Source organism: Chiloscyllium plagiosum, chromosome 16, assembly GCF_004010195.1.
Source record: "Chiloscyllium plagiosum isolate BGI_BamShark_2017 chromosome 16, ASM401019v2, whole genome shotgun sequence".
Taxonomy (NCBI): domain Eukaryota; kingdom Metazoa; phylum Chordata; class Chondrichthyes; order Orectolobiformes; family Hemiscylliidae; genus Chiloscyllium; species Chiloscyllium plagiosum.
Window position 1 is genome coordinate 24,708,124 of NC_057725.1, and position 20,476 is coordinate 24,728,599.

Consider the following 20,476-nt stretch of genomic DNA (forward strand, 5'->3'; position numbering starts at 1 on the left):
TGGCTGTTCTTTGTTTGGCTTGCCCTATAATGGTAGTGTTGTCCCAGTCGAATTCATGTTGCTTGTTGTCTGCGTGTGTGGTTACTAAGGATAGCTGGTCGTGTCGTTTCTTGGCTAGTTGATGTTCATGTATGCGGATTGTTAGCTGCCTTCCTGTCTTCAACCGGAAGCGGCAGGGACAGACCACTATAAACACCGGAGGAAACATCAAAGAAGCGCTTCGCAGGAGGCTCCCAAGCACTGATGATGTCGCCTAGCCAGGGGACAAAACGTTTGCAACAAACACTTCCAGCTCGGCGAACAGAACCACAACAAGTAAAGTTTATACAACAATCACCAATGGTCACATAGTTGAAACTAGACCAGCCTTTCTCTCTCAGGTTTATATTGAATTCTAATTTGACCATCTGCTATGGGGTTGAAGCCCAAGAATATTTGCTTGATGCTCTGGATTACAACCTAGAGCCATTAACAAAACACCACAACCTTCCATTTGTATCAATGTGAACATTTACAATAGCTTTTTTAGATTAGATTAGATTACATTACAGTGTAGAAACAGGCCCTTTGGCCCAACAAGTCCACACCGACCCGCCGAAGCGAAACCCACCCATACCCCTACATTTACCCCTTACCTAACACTACGGGCAATTTAGCATGGCCAATTCACCTGACCCTGCACATCTTTTGGACTGTGGGAGGAAACCGGAGCACCCGGAGGAAACCCACGCAGACACGGGGAGAACGTGCAAACTCCACACAGTCAGTCGCCTGAGGCAGGAATTGAACCCGGGTCTCAGGCGCTGTGAGGCAGCAGTGCTAACCACTGTGCCACCGTGCCGCCCATATTGCTTGCCCAACAATCTCAGACTAAGTTGGCCAATTAGTGCCAAAAGTAAAACTATGTACTGGGATCTGACTAAAACCTCACAAAAGTCACCATATTGGACAACTGTAGATGACAGATTGAAAAGAATTTTCTCCTGGTTAGTCTTTGGTTATTATCCTGCATTTCACCAACCAGGAGACCAGTGCCTAATGTATAGAATTATCAAGTTTGTCTGTTGTACCTCTCTTTAACATGTATATGCCATTTGCTGTCGTTGAGAAGAGTTTCTCTCCACATTTTCAGCTGCTTGTGAATTCTCGGGGAAATCACTTTGTCGAGGGCAGATTTCTAAGATCTGGTTGCGCATGGTTGCTATTTTGGAGCTGTAACTTGTGCTTTTAAGGTTTGGCAGTGTATCCCTTTTCTGAAAGCAATCAATTATTGGACATATCACTGAGCCTTTCATCCAGATTTCTTACTAAAGGACGATAAGATGGGTTTGTCATTGGATGAGACAATAGTAGATTGTTGTGAGTGGGTTGCAGGAAGAGAAACATTTTGTGGGTGGTGACAACTCATGCCTATTGAAATCAGTCTGAATAAAATAAAATAGCATGAGTGAGACCTCTTGGAAAAATCCCTCTGTGCTCAGCTACATATTGATGGGATGCATATTTAATGTTGCCGGCAACAGTTAACTTTGAGACCTAAAAGACCAGGTCAAAGCCTTGGAATCCTGCTGCAGGTGACTCATGACTCAAGCTTGTTTACCTTCTACAAGGCATAATTGGGGAGTGTGATGGAATAATATCCATTTGGCCTTGATGTGTACATCTCCCACAACATCCAAGAAATGTGGCATCATCCAGGATTATGCCACCCATTTGATCAGCACCCAGTTTACTATTTTAAATATTCTCTTCCTGCACAGTGGCAGTAGATAGTATGGGATAGAAAATTAATTACAACAATTTGGCAAGTTTCCCTCAACGTAGACACGCAGGAGGCTGGAAGAACATAGCAAACCAGACAGCATCAGGAGGTGGAGAAGTTGACATTTCAGGTGTAATCTTGCTTCAGGATGCCTGCTTTTTACCTTGGATTCCAGCATCTGCAGATTTGTTTTGTCTCTAACCAAGTTTCCCTCAACAATGTCTTCCAAATCCAGGATCTCGAGGACAAGAGCAACAGATGCACAGGGCCACCATTACTTGAATGTTGTCCTCCAATTTGTACAGTCTTGACTTTCAGCTATTATTATTCCTCCATTGTTGAATAAAAATTTTGGATTTGCCTTCCAAACAACAGAATGGGTGAACTTACAGCACATGGATTGAAGCAGTTCAAGAAGGCACGTCATCACCAACTCAGGCACAACAAAGCATAGGCAACAAATGCCAGGGAATTGCCAGTGATGTCCATGACCCACAAAATAATTCAAATATCTTGCAGCTGATTACAAATTCCAAACTAGGCATTTTATAAGAAAATACATTGTAAATAATGGGCTGAATCTTAAGGTGCTTTGGCTAGGTGTCAGTTTTGTTGAGATTCATGGAAGGCTTTTCTTACTGAGGCCCAGTGAGATCTCTTGCCAAACTTGACTCATTAATTGCCCACCCCGCTTCTATGGTGCACCTCTCGCCTGATTCTAGTCTCATTTTACCACTCACCATATACAAAACAATTCGCTGCTGCTGGGATATCCCAGAACGTGTCACCCTTCGTGCTGGCTCTTTTAAAAAGGCTCTTCTGTGATGGGACAAGTACTGTTAGCCCAGAGATGTCCTGTACTTTTCCTGATATTTGCCCTGGATGTGGTAAATTAGCGATCCCACTTTTGGGGCAGGGGTCCCCAGAGATCCTGCTGGATGGGGAGATGCAGAGTCAATGCCTCCTTCTCCCAGGACCAGCAGTGAAGGCTACACTAGACCATGCCCGCCTGGTCTGAGGTTATCACCTGGGTAGGTGTAAACTCAGCCCTCTGAAGGAATGCCTGGCAATGCTGGTAGAAGGTCACCAGTATCTTGTCTCTGGTACCACTCACTCCCTCTATCTCTGCTATTGTACCCACCTCCACTGAGATTAATGCTGTGCCACTTTTGTTACTGCTTGCAATCACTGTAGCTCACCACAACCCCTGAAACAACTAAGCCTGCATGCCCACTGTGCTGCCTATTCACTTGCTCAAGACCCCTCCCCATCTGCAACAAAAATAGCTGTGGTACCCACTTCCATCTCCATTAAGACCTGTCTTTCTCTGATTCCAGAAGTACAGCAAGATAGAAAGGCGGGTGGTAGACTGTCTGACATTCTACTCTTTGTCTCTTATAAGGAGAGGATCCTGACTCTGACCACCCCCTGTGACTGACTGACCATGTTCAACTCTCTGAACTGATATTGGAGGCTGCTCTTGACCTTTGTGCTGGGACACCTTCACTAAAGGCTTTTCCCTCTTGACTGAGGCCTGATGATATCTGTGCCCAGCTTCCTGGGATTGTGTTTGCACTAAACAGCTCAACAATGGAGCAATACTGTGTGCCATTGACATCTCTGGCTGCAGGGCAAGGTGCAGGAAGGCAAGGCAAAGTTGCTGTGAGCATCGGGGTGGGCTCAAAGTGTGTTAGAGCTAAATGAGCCCAAGTGAACACTCCGAAGATGCAGCCTAATTCAGTCCACAAGCGTGGTGCGTGTCCCTGAGCGCAAAGACTCCTTGCTGCAGGATTGCAATGATAGTTACCATTGTGCCCTGAGGTGTAGAAGCATGAGTGGATTGGATATGTGCCATGAGGATTCTTAGAGATTAGTACATGTTGGATGCCAATGATCGTGGACATGGAGTGTGTGTAGCACATGCACCTGAAATGTTTCCTGAGATGTTGATGTCCAGTGTCCTTTGGAACAAAAAGAGAGCTGAAGTTGCCAGGTTCCTGCTTTGACTTCCATGTCAAGAATCTGGCAAACTTGTCTAGTCAGCTCAGGTGGTAGGATAGGAAGCTGTGTAATAATGAGGGGAGCTGTGCAGTTAATACGGTTGCTAACAAGTAATAATCCTCATTATTAGACAACTCCCCACTGCCGAGCAGGAATGTCACCTTGATGCCCAGAACCTAGTTCAAATATGCAGAAAGTTTCTCCAAAGTCAAGGAATGCTTTGCTGGACTTCTCCGATGATACTGCCACATGTCTCACTGTAGACCACGTCATTCAGGCTCTTCTACTATCCTGCAATGTCCCTGGTTATAATATTATTTATTATTTTGAAGTGAAACTTTTTTAAATGTCAAAACACAAAACAACAGCTGACTTTAAGCAGCAAGTACATTGGTCTTGGCAATATCTTCTAAGGATCAGAGAAAGAGTTTCTCTATTACACACACATACAACTGTCAGCATCTTGACTTCTTTTGCCATCATGCCCCAAAATGCCAAGTACTGTAGTTGGAAATGAACGCAGTGAGGATTAGTTAGTTTGATTTGCAGTGATTAAATATGTTAGTGTCTTTCCATTAAAAAGCACTGATTGAAGATTTGTTTTTAATTACCACAGAATTGCCCCTACTGCTTCCAGTTACTTTCATTAACTGAGGAAAATATTGTGAATAATTGTGCAATTTAGCCAAAGGATTTTAGAAGCATGATAAGGAACTATGCCAGTGCCTCTTGAGTGTTTTATGTAGATTTAAATACTGAAATAGTATTACATTTTATTGAAGGGAATCATGTATTCATTTCATGATGTTATAATAATTGTGCTCAAACTCAGGTCTCTGCAAATAGCTTGAGGAAGGGTAACCACAAAGAAGTTTGTAGGGACTCAGAAGTCCAGTTACTACCTGAAGGGTGCCTTGAGGCTGTTAAGCAGCTGACTGCAGTACTCCTAACAAAACTGGAAGAGAAACACCCTTGGACTACAGCCCAGAGGTAAGCTGATGACACTGCTGATATTTATTGTTCAATGACATTCGATGTTTTCCTTTAGTTTCATGTGAGATTGATGTTCTGGATATTTTTGAAATACCTTTGAAGCCCTGAGGCTGGGCATCATCAACAAAGACAGATGTTGGAACAAATCTAGGTGAAAATGACTGTTAAAACTCCAGACTGGGCACTGTTCTATTGTTCCTCAAAGCACTTATTGAATCATAGAATCCCTATAATGTGGAAGTAGGCCATTCAGCCCATTAAGTCCACACCTACCTTCTGAACAGCATCTGACCCAGACTGACACCCCTCCACACTATCCCTGTAACCCTGCATTTCCCATGGCTAATCCACCTTTTCTACATATCCATGGACACTATGGCACAATTTAGCATGGCTGATCCATCTAACCTGCACACCTTTGGACTATTATTGATTTAATATTTACCCACTATGGCTCTGAATGGCTTAAGTGGAGAATTTTGTTTTTCTGAACAGCAGCTGAAGAGAAATTCACATTTACAGAGAACTACTTTTCCAATGTTGTTGAAAAGTCAATTTTGTTCATGTTTGGAAGTATAACATTGATGACTGGATGTTGTGTTTCCCCACTGGTAGGTTTGAAGCGGGGTGTGTGTGACACAAAATGATTAGTGGGTGGTCTTACAGCTTACCTACCTGCCTGCTTGCCTAAGATTCGGCACGTGGTGGAGGAGACTATGGGATGCATGCCACATTTGGTCCTATTGAGGTCCTTAACTAAACAAGTAATGACTAATTAAAGCTTCATCTTAACCCATCTGGTATTTTGCCCACAATAGAGGAAACCGAATCCTTGCCAAATGCTTCAGAGCTTTAGTTGAATGGGCTGTTGAGCAAGGGGTGTCATGGGGTCCCTCAGATACACTCACCCCTTGTTCCAAGGTCATACACACTTTTAAAATGTTCCCCTTCGACAATTGGGACTCAAAGGGTTTGAGAAAAATCAATGATAGGAACAGAAAATGCTGGAAAAACTCAGTAGATCAAGCAGCATCTGTGGAGAGAAACAGAAAGGAAATTGGTTAACTCAGTCAGTTAGACAGCTAACGTGTGGCTCAGATTAAGACCAATAGCTTGGGGTTCGATCATTTTTCCAGCAGAGGTAAACTTGGGGATTGTTACCTAATTCTACCCACAGTAAACCAAAAACAAAATCCTGGCACTTCCCAGATCTAGATATCAATCATTATAACTGAAATAGCAGAATGATTACAGCATGCAACACCTGAGTTTGAAATTGTTACTGACATTTTCCTGATCAACCTGTTCAGAGATGTTATGACACACTCCTGGAGCAGGTGGGTTTTGCACCCAATCCTCCAGGCCCAACGATAGGAACACTACCACTTCACCAGGATGGTCCTTCTTGAAAGATGTTGTTAACTAGTCTCTAAACTAGATCTAGACTCATGAGCATATTATGTATACAGTCAAGCCGTGTACCTTGGACGATTAGCAGGTGGGTGCAAATGGGACCTGCTCCTTACTTGAATGTGTGTATATTAGTTAAAATTGTCACTGTATATGTGTACACAGCTATTTTCATGTATGAAGTGCTATTTTCTGGATGGATTGCAGTAGGTACAGATCAATGTGGGGGTTTTAGGCATGAGTGTTCATGACCATCTATCAAATTTTTACAACAGGTGATGAATCCACAATGTAAACTTTACACCAAGACAGAAACTTGCACATTAATCTCTATTTATCATTTGAGTTCCTGTCATTTAAATCGCCTAATTATCCTACCACTCTCATGTATTTCCTGCATTCACATGTTTTCTTATGATGAAATTTGTTATCTTTGATTCTCTACTTACTACCTTATCATCAACCAGTGATGAGGCAGTTACAGAGAACAGCTCAGGGCCTCCTTAATTTCAGATTGAAAAAGAATCTTTCAGCCAGCTAAGTGCTATTAGGAATATTTTTTTCTCTTAACAACAATCTTCATTTATGCAATGTCTCTCACATTGTGAAAGATCCCAATAACATTCAATATACAATCACATAACAAGTTGGATGTTGTTAAACCGGTGAAACCAGTGTCTTGTAACTAGAGTTGATATGTGTTCAGAAGCTTATCTTAGAATCATATAAAACATCAAGTTTGCTAACAGTTTGGTTCAGTCTTGGGTATTTGCTGGCAAGAGGGATCAGCTAGGTAGCCATGGAACAGTTTGTGGCAGAGACTGAAGACAATGGATGGAAGTTTGTTATTGTGATGGTCGACCTTGCATCCCACAGGGGGGTGACAAATTGATAAGAGCTCCTTCCCACTATCATTTATGTCCAGGAGGAGTAGTATTATTGAAGTGCAATCACATGTTGAAGGGGATAGCCTCTCAGAGGAAAATAAATATGGCAGTCAGATCTTGGGCACTAAGAATGAATCTTATGTTTAGCAGCATTCGTTAAGATTTAAAAGAATAATTGTTATAAGGGACTATCCTGTCAGGGGCACAGACAGGAGATTTTGCAGCCACAGTTGTATACCCAGGATAGAAGGTTGTCTTCCTGGTGCCAGGGTCAAGGATGTTTCAAAATGCTTGAGGCATATTGTCAAAGGGGAGGGTAAGAAGTGAGAAGTTGTTGTACATATTGGTAAGAATGACTTGTTAGGGAAAGGGTTAAGGCTTTGCAGAGTGGATGTAAGAGGTTAGGTAGAAGGTTAAAAAGCAGAACCTCAAAGGTCGTAATCTCTGGTTTACTCCTAGTATCATGTTCTAGTGAGAATATGAATAAAGAAAATAGGGCAGATAAATCACAGGCTGAAGAGGTGGTGCAATGTGCAAGGATTCTGATAACTGGATCATTGGGATCTCTTCTTGGTCAGAAAAGACCTGTGTAAAAGAGATGGTTTTCAGCTGAACTGGAAAGGGAGCAAAATCTTGGTGGGGATATTTGCTAATTTTATTTCCAGAACCTTTAAAGTAAATGTGTCCGTTCGTCTGTCCCTAAGTAGCCGTGAAAATAGAAAGGCAGATAAGGATGTTTCTGAATCAAAAGAAGCATTTTAATTAGAAAAGACATACAAGAGGGGGTCAGAATGAGGTAACTCTGAAGAATTAAAACAAGGAGTCTTACAGGTAAAGCTGATGAACTCAAGGCAGGTATGGGAACATGGGATTTGGACATCCGAGCTATTACAGACATTTGGTTGAAGGAAGGGCAGGATTGGGAGCTCAATGTTCCAGGTTTTGGATGATGTAGGATGGATAGGAAGTGAGGGCAAGTGACATTTTTGTTTCAGGAAGGCATTACTACTGTACTAACGATATTTCTGAGGGATTGTCCAGTGAAGCTATATGGGTAGAACTTAGAACTTAGAAATAAGAAAGGGATGATCATCTTGATGGGATTGCACTATGGATCCCCCAAAAGTCAGAGGGAAATTGAGGAGAAAATATGTAGAAAGATCTCAGATATATGTAAGAATAATATGATTATAATAGTAGAAGATTTTAATTTAATTGACTGGAACTGCCAGTGTTAAGGGCTTGGATGGTGAGGAATTTGTTAAATGTGTTCAATATAATTTTCTTTGTCAATATTTAAAAGTACCTACTAGAGAAGGACCAAAGCTTGACCTTCTCTTTGGAAATAAGGCAAGGCAATGACTGAAGTGTTAGAAGGGGAGCACTTTGGAATTAGTGATTAACTCCATTAGTTTTAAAATAGTTATGGAAAAGGATAGACCTTTCATAAAAGTTAAAGTTTTTAATTAGAGTAAGACAATTTAAAAAGGTATGAGACAGGAACTTTCAAAAGTTGCTTAGAGAAAGTTGTTTACAGGTAAAGGGATGACTGACAAGTGGAAGGTTTTCAAAAAGTGACAATAAGAGTAAGGAATAATGGATGAATATTGCAGTTGAGGTCAAGAATAAGAAGGAGGCATATATGACATATAGATAACTGGAATCAAATGAATCTTGGCAGTATGGAGGAACAGAGGGATCTGGGTGTGCAAGTACACAGATCCCTCAAAGTTGCCACCCAAGCAGATATGGTTGTTAAAAAAGCATATGATGTTTTGGCTTTCATTAACGGGGGATCAAGTTTAAGAGCTGCAAGGTTTTGCTGCAGCTCTACAAATCCCTGGTGAGATCACACTTGGAATATTGTGTCCAGTTCTGGTCCCCCTACTATAGGAAAGATACAGAGGCTTTGAAGAGGGTGCAAAGAAGGTTTCCCAGGATGCTGTCTGGACTGGAGGGCTTGCCGTATGAAGAAAGGTTGAATAAGCTCGGACTTTTCTCTCTGGAGAGAAGGAGGAAGAGAGGAGACCTGATCGAAGTGTACAAAATAATGAGTGGAATGGATAGAGTCAATAGCCAGAGACTTTTTTCCCCAGGGCAGGATTGACTGGTACGAGGAGTCATTGTTTGAAGATATTAGGAGGAAGGTATAAAGGAGACATCAGAGGTAGGTTCTTTACGCAGAGAGTTGTGAATGCATGGAATGCGTTGCCAGCTGTAGTGGTGGAAGCAGAATCATTGGGGACACTTAAGCAACTATTGGCCATGGACAGGGATAGTAGTGAGTTGAGGGGTGCGTAGGTTAAGTTACTATATTTTACATTAGGATTAAACCTTGGCACAACATCGTGGCCAAAGGGCCTGTTCTATGCTGTACTTTTCTTAAGAGGGAAATCAGGAGGGCAAAAAGGGGATATAGGATATAAGAGAGCCTCTGCAGATAAGTTTAAGGATAATCCAAAGAGATTCTACAAGACCATTAAGAGGAAAACAACTAGAGAGAGAATAGGGCCGCTTAGACAATCTTGTTGATCTTTGTGTAAGAGAGACGTCAAATGAATATTTTGTAAAAATGTCAGTTTTTACTCTGGAAAAAGAAATGGAGGCTAGTGAATTTGGGGAAATAAATATTGATGTTTTGAAAATGTCTCTTTTTTGGAGGTCTTGGAAAATATCAAGGTTGATAAATCTCTGGGACCTGATCAAGCATATCCCAGGACGTTACAGGAAGTTAGGGAAGAAATTGTGGGGCCCCTTGCAGAGGTGTTTGTATCGTCTATAACCACGGGTGAGGTGCCAGAGGACTGGAAGGTGGCTAATGTTGTACCTTTCTTTAAGAAAGGCTGTAAGGAGAAATCTGTGAACTATAGATCTGTGAGTCTAACATCAATGGTGGGTAAGATGTTGGAGGTGATTCTGAAAGATTTACATGCATTTGGAGAGGCAATGACTGATTAAGGAGAGGCAGCATGGCTTTTTACAAGGGAAATCATTTCTCACAAACTTGATTGAGGTTTTTGAGGAGGTAACCAAAAAGATTGATGAGAACAGAGTGGTAGATGTTGTTTACATTTTACATGTTTACATACAAAGTCTTCGACAAGGCTCCACGTGATAGGCTAATTAATAAAGTTAGATCACATGGAATTCAGGGAGAGCTTACAAATTAGATACAGCTCGGCGAACAGAACCACAACAACGAGCACCCGAGCTACAAATCTTCTCACAGACTTTGAAATTAGATACAAAATTGGCTTGACGGTAGGAGACAGAGGCTGGTGGTGGAGGATTGTTTTTCGGACTGGAGGCCTATGACCAGCAGTATTCCGCAGGGATCGGTACTGGGCCCGTTTTTGTTTGTCATTTATAGAAACAATTTGGATGAAAATTTAGGAGACACGGTTAGTAAGTTTGCAGATGACTCCAAGTTTGGTGGTATAATGCACAGTGAAGAAGGTTATCTAAGATTACGAAGAGTTCTTGTTCAATTCTATCAATGGGCTTAGGAGTGGCAGATGGATAATTTGGATAAATGCAAGGTATTAAATTTTGGTAAAACAAACAAGATGGGTCTTATACAATTAATGGTAGGGCCCTGTGTAATGTTGTAGAACAGAGACCTAGGGGTTCAGACACAGAATTCTTTGAAATTTGCATCACATATGCTGCCTAAAGTGGTTAAGAAAGTGTTTAACATGCTTGCCTTCATTGTTCACAGTTTTTGAGTATATGATTTGGGATGTCTTGCTGAAGTTATTCAGGATATTGGTGAGGCCAGTTCTGGAGAATTGTGTACAATTGTGGTCACCCCGCAGTAGGAAGGATATTATTAAATTGGAGAGGGTTCAGAAAAGATTTAACAGGATGTTGCCAGGAATGGAAGGTTTGAGTTATGAAGAAAGGCTGGTTCCTTTTTCATTGGAGCACAGGAGGTTGAGGGGTGATCTTTAGAGAGATTTATAACATCATGAGGGACATAGATAAGGTGGGTAGCAGAGGTCTTTTCCCTAGGGTGTTGGAGTTCACAACTAGGTGAGAGGAGAAAGATTTAAAAAGGGCCTGAAGGGCATCGTTTTCACACAGAGCGTGGTTCGTATGTGGAATGAACTGCCAGAGGAAGTGGTGGATGCAGGTGCAGTTACAACATTTAAAAGATATTTGGATAAGTATATGGATAGGAAAGGTTTAGAAGGATATGGGCCAAATGTAGGCATGTGGGACTAGTTTGGTTTGGGAATATGATCAATATGGACTAGTTGGACCAAGGGGCCTGTTTTGGTCCTGTATGACTCTAAGTATTTAGATGGCCTGAGTCAAGTCTCCCACAGATTCAAGTCAACAAGCAGGTTGAAACAACATCCCTTCAGAATTGCCAGCCAGTTGAAGTTTAGTGAAGGGTGGGATAAGTGGTTTGGATACAAGAGCAGGGGAGCTGCTTTCAGTGTCCCTGCTCATTCTCCGAAAGCTGAGTCCCTCTGTTCTGCACTGAATGTCTATCAATGGTATGATATGCTGGGTGACCTCTAGGAGACTTGTGCAAATCCTGTTAAGTCCTGCAGCCAGCATGTAGTCCTGGTTGTCTCAGATACAATTGGATTTAGGTGGTTCATTAATGGATCTAATTGACACCTAATCACGAACAAGCAGGATTTTAATGCCAGGTTCTTCATGCCCCCCACCTAATTAGGGCCAGTTTTCGCTACATGGTTATTCCCACTTAATTCTCCCAGCTCACCCTGCCGCCTTCAACCCTAAAATACATCCATTGCACTGGTCTCATGGGCACCATTGAACGCTGTCCAATGGCATTGTGGCAACATCACTAGACTAGCAATCCAGACTTGGGGTGTTCAAGTAATTCATGGTAGCTGGTGAAATTTAAACTGAGTTCATAAAAGCTGAAATCTGGACCCAGGTTGAGGAGGAATAGTTTACCCTTATCACAGTCACACAAATGTAATTTCATAGAAATCATAGAATCCCTACAGTGTGGAAACAGGCCATTTGGCCCAACAAGTTCACACTGACCCTCCGAAGAGCAACCCACTCAGATCTATTACCCTACATTTACCCCTGACTAATGCACCTAACCTACACATCTTTGATCACTGTGAGCCATTTAGCATGGCCAATTCATCGAACCCCCACATCTTTGGATTGTGGGAGGGAACGGGAGCACCTGGAAGAATACCAAGCAGACACAGGGAGAATGTGCAAACTCTACACAGACTCTACACCTGAGGCTGGAATCGAACCCGGATCCCTGGCGATATGAAGTAGCACTGCTAACCACTGAGCCACTGTACATTGTGAATTCACGAATGGCCAGTTTGTGCAGTACTGGGTGGAAAGCTGGTAAGAATGAAACCTGACTGCAACCAGCTTGGAAGGTAATAGTTGGACTTTTAAGATATAATATGTTGGTACCCACATGAATATGGCTCTTGGAAACCAAGGATTAACTCTTTTCAGTTTTAGTCATAAAATTACCCTTTTTGTCTATTTGTACAAAATGGGCCTTTTCTAAATAAAGAAAACCTGAATTAAAGACCAGCATCTGACAGAAAAATAGGACAATACAACTGTTGGAGATCCAAACAGATACTGGCAATGGACAAATGTATTAATAAAATTCTTGGAGCTCTCTGCTGATTCAAGGTATTGAAAGTCCTGCAAAATCATTAATGTCATTTATTTGTCAACCATGTTTGACCAATGAAGTAAGATTGGATGCTAATCTTGTGAATTCTACTTTCTTTTATTCATTTGCGCGATGTGGGTACCACTGGATGACAGTATTTATTGCCTATCCCTAAGTGCCCTTGAAGAGGTGAACTGCCTTCTTGCTGTAGTCTTTGGGATGTAGGGACACCCATAATACTTTTTGGAAGGGAGTTTGATCATTTTTGATACACCCAGTGACAACGAAGCAATATCATTTCAGGCCAGGATGATTAGTGGCCTGAGGGTACATGCAGGTGATGATGTTCCCATGCATCTGCTGCCTTTGATCTTCCAGTTGGTAGCAATCACAGGTTGAAAGGTGCTGTGAGAGGAGCCTTGGTGAGTTACTTCAGTGCATTTTGTTGATGGTGTGCCCTGCTGTTACTGTACATTAGTGTGAAGGGAGTGAATGGTGAATGTGGTGGATACAGTGCCAATTATGTCGATTGTTTTGATGTGGATGGTGTCAGGCTTCTAGGATGTTGTTAGAATTGTACCTGCCTAGGCAAATGAAGAGAATTCCGTCACATTCCTGAATTGTGCCTTGTAGATTGTGGACAGTATTTCGGGAGAGAGGAGGTAAGTTACTCATTATAGAATTCATAGCCTCTGACCTGTCATTGTAGGCTAACTGTAGTAACATGCCAATGTTGATAATGGGTGACTCAACAATGGTAATGATGCTGAACATCAAGTGCTGATTCTTAGTTTCTGTCTTAATGACAATAGTCATTACCTGGCACTTGTGTGGTACAAATGTTAGTTGCTACATTGGCCCAAACCTGGATGTTGAACCAGTGTTGCTGCATATGGAAATGGACTATTTCATTATTTGCAGTGTTGTGAATGGTGCTGATCTTTGTCTCATCATCAGCAAATATCCCCATTTCTGACTTCATGGAGGAAAGATCATTGATAAAGTGGCTGAAGATGGTTTAACCTAGGACTTAATCCTGAGGAATTTCTGCAGTGATGTCCTATGGCCCATGGTTTTCTAGTTTTGCCTTCAACTACTTATTTTCTACTTTTCTGTAATTCCCTTCCTAAGCAACATTCTTGCAGAGTCTAGAAGATTCCCTGGATCTTTAAGAATTGTAAGTGAGATTCGGTTGCCGAAATCCTACTTCTATTTCTGACAGATTCCATTGTTGCTGGAGGAAAGGGACTGTGGTCTGATTCTCTCAGGGGGGGGACATTCAACTGTAACAGGGTCATTTGAACTTAATGCTGAGTTTGTGGGCCTGATTTTATTTCTTCCAAGAGCTGTAACCCTTAGCCTTTAAGTCACAAATTAATTGAGTAACTACAAACACTTTTGAAGGGTGGATAAGAACTGCTTTAACTGCCATTGCCTAAAGGTTTTTTTAAAATCCCCGACTGCTTATACTGTTTAAAGAAAAACCTAGTTCCTGCTGTTGGTAATAGTTTAAAAAAATGTTCTAAAGCTCCACTTTTTTGACAAGCCAGTTGGTGTAGAATTTGTTTGAGCAGTTTCTATAGAGTTCTTTGGTGCCACTTCCCTAAAGGCTATTCATTATGGTGGGCTTTCAAAAGCTAGAATTATTCAGTTGAGTTCACATATTGATTGACAGGTTGAAGAGGCTATTAAAGGATTAAAGCCATGAACAGACACTTGTTTCTTTTATAAGAAATTAATCATTTTGGTTATAAAAACTTTGCTCTAATGAAAGGGATTTTTTCATCATCAAGTTTACATAGTGAATGCTATGTTAGATTTTTAGAAGATGCTTTATTACATCTCCATGTGGCTGCTGGATTCTACTCATTGTGGATCTGGATGTGTGGCATTGGATTTGACATGGAAGTTAGCAGGGGCTATGAAAGATGGTTGGGGGGCTGGGGAGGGGGGAGGTGCGCATGAGTTGACATAGAGGGAATGAGAGGATGAGAAGATGAGAGGCCTAACATCTTAAAAAAACATGTGGGACAAAGGCCACGAGAACCAAGGCGCATTCTCTAACCAACTCATTTCAACACTTGTCTGCCACCATAGCCTCTCATGTCCTGCTTCTGGAGCCAGTAAGTCCTGCATTAGCATCAGAAAGCCCCCACCCACGTCACTCCAAAAACCACCTTAACCAAACAGAAAACCTGCAGTTGGGTTACTTCTCACAAAAGCAAATCTAGCATGTCGGAAATTGAAGAGCCAAGCTTGGCAGCCCAAAATGAGGAATCTCTACTATTAAATGTCCCTCATCTTTCTACGTTGCTGAATAGTCATTACTTTAACAAACATTCTGTACCTAAGTTGCCTTTCTTATTTCATTGTGTTTTCCTATGCTCATATCTGTAGTTCTTTCAGTGTTGAAAATATTATATAAATGGAGGCTCTTGCCATGATATTAATGTTCCCTTTGTCTGCAGACACACCTAGAAGAAGCATGGCAGTTGCTGCCAATAGTAATTAATATTCTGATTCAAATGCTGAAATCTAAGAAGAGGATTTTTGTTCCTGTGGTCTCTTGAAATGTCCTTCTTTCCCTTCCCATTTCCTTCTCACAATGTTTCTTTGCACTTGAAGAGACGGGCCAGCAGCACACACTAGAAAGTTGCTGAGCAGCTGCATAGTGGGTATAATGTGATGGCCACTTCTAGGTACGAATAGAAATAAGCTGCTCCTTCTTGAGCTGTCCTAAGTAAGAGTGCAGGATTTTGCAACAATGAAGGGACAAGCAGCATAGCTCCCAGTTTTTGAATGGTTTGTAGCTTAGAAGGGAAATTGCAGATGATGATCTCATGCTGGTTCAAGAAGTCGGTTCACCACATCCACAAGGGCAATTAGGGGATTATAGCCCTTAAAAGACTGAAAAAAATGAAAATTGTTTAGATAGCATCTAGCATGTTGACCCAGTTATCTGTCACCTCTCCTAATGTCTCCCTCATTGACTCAATGTTTACTTTATTTTCTCCTTGAATTTTTTTTCTCACATTTAAAGAGCTACAAAAATGTAAGTTGTTATTGACTTTCATGGGGTGAGATTATGTAAAAAGCAGCAAGTAAATTATTGCAAATTAGGTGCTTGCTGGTTCGGTTATTTACTTATACAAGGTCTGCATATGTGAATTATACTATTCTAGACACTAAATAAGAAGACCTATTTTAGGGAGTTTTTGTTAGATGCTGACAACAGCTTAGTAAACTCAAAACCATAACTAAAATAACAACCATGACCTAATCAAATGGTGGAACAAGTTTAGGAGGCTGAATGGCCTCCCCATGTCCTTCCTCCCCATGATGCAGAAACATTGCATGCAGTTGTTGAACTTGGAGGCATGAAGAGTTGATTTGTTGGTATTAGTTTTCCAATCCTTTATTGGCACACCTTTATTTAAATCAGACAGCAAACCTCACGCAGCTGATCAAGCATGCCGACCCAGCTTGTCACCAAGTGACCTGTGATAAGGAAATAATGAACTGTGAGTATCTGTCATCATAACCACTTCTGACAGTTTGGCTACAGGCTCATCTGTGTTACTTGCACAGAAAGGCCTTTGTTGTTCCCACTAGTGACTTTGCAGACCGCTGTGGGGTTTGCTAGCTGCTGCACTCCTCCTACAATATCCTGCTTTAAGGACGAGCAGCTGTCAATGACAAATCTGGCATTTGTCCTGATGATGCACTTGGCATTTATTTTTGTCTCTTTTTTTATTTGAAAATAAATACAATAAGAGAGTGTATTTTTAAAAATATGCCTTCTACTCTATACTGCTGTCTATTGCTCAAATACGGCACTTCCAGATGTAAACAACAGAACAAGGTTTGTTTAAAAGTGCACTCTGGTCAATTAAGTATTTATAAGGTGGTTTGACACTTTACTTAAGGACCTCATTTTCTATATAATGATGCAATCTGAATTATTTAAAAGGACTTGCTAATCTTTATTGCACTTTCAATAATTTAGTGATGGCTGTTTGAACACTGTTTTCCTTCTGAGTCCCTGCATTAAAAAATATATGGGGTGTAAAGGAATAAAATGGTTTGCCATTTTAATTCTGAGACTATAAATATAATAAGTTCATTAGCATAAACTCATTAAGAAAAGCACATTTTGCTGTTTAACAGTCAGTGTTTAGGGCTGTGAAGGATGGATTAGGTTTCTGAGAATTAAATAGTACCCATCGTATATTTCTTCCATAATTATGTTCTTCAATTATTTAATTTTACATTAAGTTGAGAGAAGAACTAGTTTGTCTCAGGGAACATTTTGATTTTGCTGATATCAAAAGTCAATGAAAAATATAATTCTCTGTCGTTGGAGCCTTTTTATTCAGGTAATTTTCAGAGGAAAAAAAAATTGGTGTTAGATAATTTTCCATGGCATTTGCTCTCTTGTAGAATGGTGATCATGACTGTGCCATTTAACTGCTAACCATCCTGTTTCTTTAAAGTCTAAATAGGTAATTCAAACTGTTTTTAAATACTGGGTTATATTGGGGGGGAATTCCAGTGAATTGCTACATTTTTTTTGAAATGTCTTTTTTTATTTGTAGCAAAGATTGCCAGTTGATGTAAGCTCAACACATAATAGTTACAAGACTAATGTGAACAATGATCATATCTTCTCTGTCATTGCTCATAGTCCATTGAATTACACATTGTTAGAAGTACTGACTGAAGCAATATATTATTTGGCAACCAAGGTGACCTTGTGGCCAAGGCCATAAAGTCCAATTATTGTAACAGTAAGCGGAGTTTCACGTTAACTATTCTGTAAAGAAACTGTGCGGAATGGAAATGTTTGTCAGAACCACCCTTTATTATTTAGCTAGTTCTCCTCTTTTTACTCCTGATTAGAATTTGTAAGAAAAGCTGTTTGTTATTTGGAGGGATTTGGAAAAAATGCACACGAGATACAATTCCAATTTGTGTTAACAATGTCACCAGCTTGAGATCAGACCTACCTCTGGGAATTTTCCCCGATTTATGTAACTTTTAGAAATTGATTTCAAATATGAGTGGTGTTTTGACATATTCTTTACTTTGATATTGTACGGGTGAGTTCTTTATTATTTCCCCACCATTGAAATCACTATAAATTCCTGCTATAAGTTTCAGACATCCCAGAACAGTCTCAAGCTAAACTTGATTGCATGTGGGTTTGTTTAAAAATAAAGTCAGCATGCATGTCAGTAAGTCTGGTTAATGCTTTTCATTTGATAGATTCCATCTAGTGCTGAAGTACTGATGCAGAATTAATGTAATCCAATTCAAGCAGTCTTTTTTTTAACACAGCCTCTGACCTATTTGTTTCTGCCTCTGAATCTTTCTCTGCAGTTTCAAACTATGATTGCAAAATTCAAGATTTATCTTGCTTCTTTTACTTAGCTGGAACTGCTCAGTTCATAGACTCAGCTGATTAACTCTTGCCCGAGATCCTGGAGTTTTTGGATCTGTTCTTTCTAAGTTTAGTAACTTCCAATATCCAAGGTGCCTTTTCCAGTTGCTCTCCTCTGCTTATCTTCCTGGAAAAACTGCAATTCTTTCTTCAAAATATGTTTTTTTATTTGTGTACCATTGTCTATCAATCAATAATGCATTCTCTGTACAATTCATGTTTAAGATAGGTATTATTTTTTATTTTTAATCTTCAAATATTATTTTACTGTCATTCATATTACATTTTTCTATCAAATCATAATTTCTTTGTATTCAGGACTAATGTCACTTTCATTAGTTCACAAATGGGTAGCTCAGGAACATTTCAACTCAAAATTAAAAACAGGAGGAATAAGTAAAATTCAATAACTCTTTACATAAGTGTTTGTTCATCTTTGACATGTGAGTCAGAGGTGTTCAGTGTACCCCTGCGACTTCAATACTAATGGAGGCTTTTAGCATTATCAGAGAGGCCACTTTTCAGATGTAGCATTAAACTGGGGACCCATTTGCGTATGCAAAAAGTCCCTTGATATTGTGCCTAAGATGTATAGGAAATTGTCCCTAGTCTGCATTAGCTTCAACTAACATCACTGAAACTATTGATCATTTGGTTGTGTTTTTCATTGTTGTCTGTGTAAAATTTTAAGCTGTTTTACACATATTTTTGCTATTTTGTAGAAGGAGAGAAGTGCCTCATTACTTTCTCGATATGGCCCACAGCCTGTGCTGGACAAACCATGTTGGCTTTTTCTTAGTGTCACCCACATTAATATCACTCAAGAATGAAAAATATTACAATTCTTTGTGTGGGTATGTATTTCTCCTCAACTGAGTTCCAGATTTTGTCCATGTTGTTCTATAAATATATCTTAAGATATATTTTTAGAACCTGATTTGTTTCCCAAGTGTACCAAACTTTTTTTGGGGTATGCTTGTCAGAATGTTTATGGATTCAAGGAGTTTCTGAGGTAATGATTTAGGCTGATGACCAAAGTGTTCTTGGAAATATTTTTCATAGGACCAACTGTAAAACCCACCCAAGTTGATGCTGAATACATTTTGGCAAAGTACAGACTTGTCTTAGATGCCGTGGCCAATATTCCTCTGAAAACCAATATCATTTCAAAATAAATGAGTTGTTAGCTACATTCTACTGTTGTTTGCTGGAAGTGGTTGCCATTTTTGTCTACATGATAGCTGCCACTGCACTTTATGGTAATCCATTGCACCAAAATAATTTTGAAAAGTGTAGCTTTGGAGACAGTAAAATGTGCTGTATGAATACAGGTTTCAAAGATTTGCACCCCTTATGCTTTTTCTCCTTTCCCATTTGCAACTTGAAAAAACAAAAGAAAAATGAGAAGAAATTATCTCATCACAGCCATTGTCTGCTCCAACACTACTGGCACCCTTCAGCCACAGTCGACATAAAGGCCTCCAGTTTCACATGTTGTCCCTGCTGTTTCCATTTAAAAACAAACTGTTTGATTCTCAATTTTAATAATCTCCTACTGCTTGGTAAGAGAGATGGAATTGATGGAGGTTGGGTCAGTGTAATGACACCTGAGCAGGCGTGAGGCCAATTCTTCTAAGGTTTGCAGTGGAAGAAGTTAGATGCCCTGAATCTGATACTGAATTAACTTGCAAACTGAGACCTCACCATGGTATTAGATATCCCCTGTCATTTACAAAGCAATGCAATTTTAAGCAGAAATATCTTGAAGCTAATTTCCAATCTTCATAACGTTTTCAGACTTTGATTGCCACAAGGGTAGTTAAGTCTCCAGATCATCTAAAGGTCATCAGAAATTCAACCCCAATGTGTTCTTCACCTTTCCTTGTCAACAGACATTACAATTACTTCGGCTTCTAAATTTCTGCTGAATAAAGATTAAAACTTCAAATATTTAATGCACTTTTATTAAGTTCTTTTCTCAGTTATGTTCATAGAGGTCTCAGTTGATATTGCAGAAATAAATGAGGCTCTGAAATCTTGCCCTGTTGGAGCTCACATAAATAATTCAACACTTAACAGTGGTGAGCCTCTTTGGATCCATTGCCCATGGAACGGATTGGAGCCAGCACAGCACATGCTGCCGTGTCTCTGCATGGTCTTGATGTGAAACAGTTTCACCTGTGGGTGATAACAGCTTCTAACCTCTTTACAGTAGGGTTAGCAAGAATTAATCTGCAGTTGATTATTAGGGAACCATGGGGTACCTTGGCTTTATATAATGGTGTAAAATGGGGGATTGCAAATTGGCAACCGGTCTTACATTCCTCTTGATTTATATTTCC

At 40.3% G+C, this 20,476-nt stretch overlaps 1 protein-coding gene across 3 annotated transcripts in view; it reads left to right on the forward strand.

Annotated features, from left to right (window-relative positions):
- Positions 1-20,476, forward strand: part of LOC122557702 (doublecortin domain-containing protein 1-like) — a 544,701-nt gene that overhangs the window by 316,635 nt on the left and 207,590 nt on the right. For all 3 annotated transcript variants that reach the window (XM_043705576.1, XM_043705578.1, XM_043705577.1), the window contains one exon: positions 4,596-4,753. In XM_043705576.1, the coding sequence (XP_043561511.1) occupies positions 4,596-4,753 (158 nt within the window). The remainder of the gene's footprint in view (positions 1-4,595; positions 4,754-20,476) is intronic.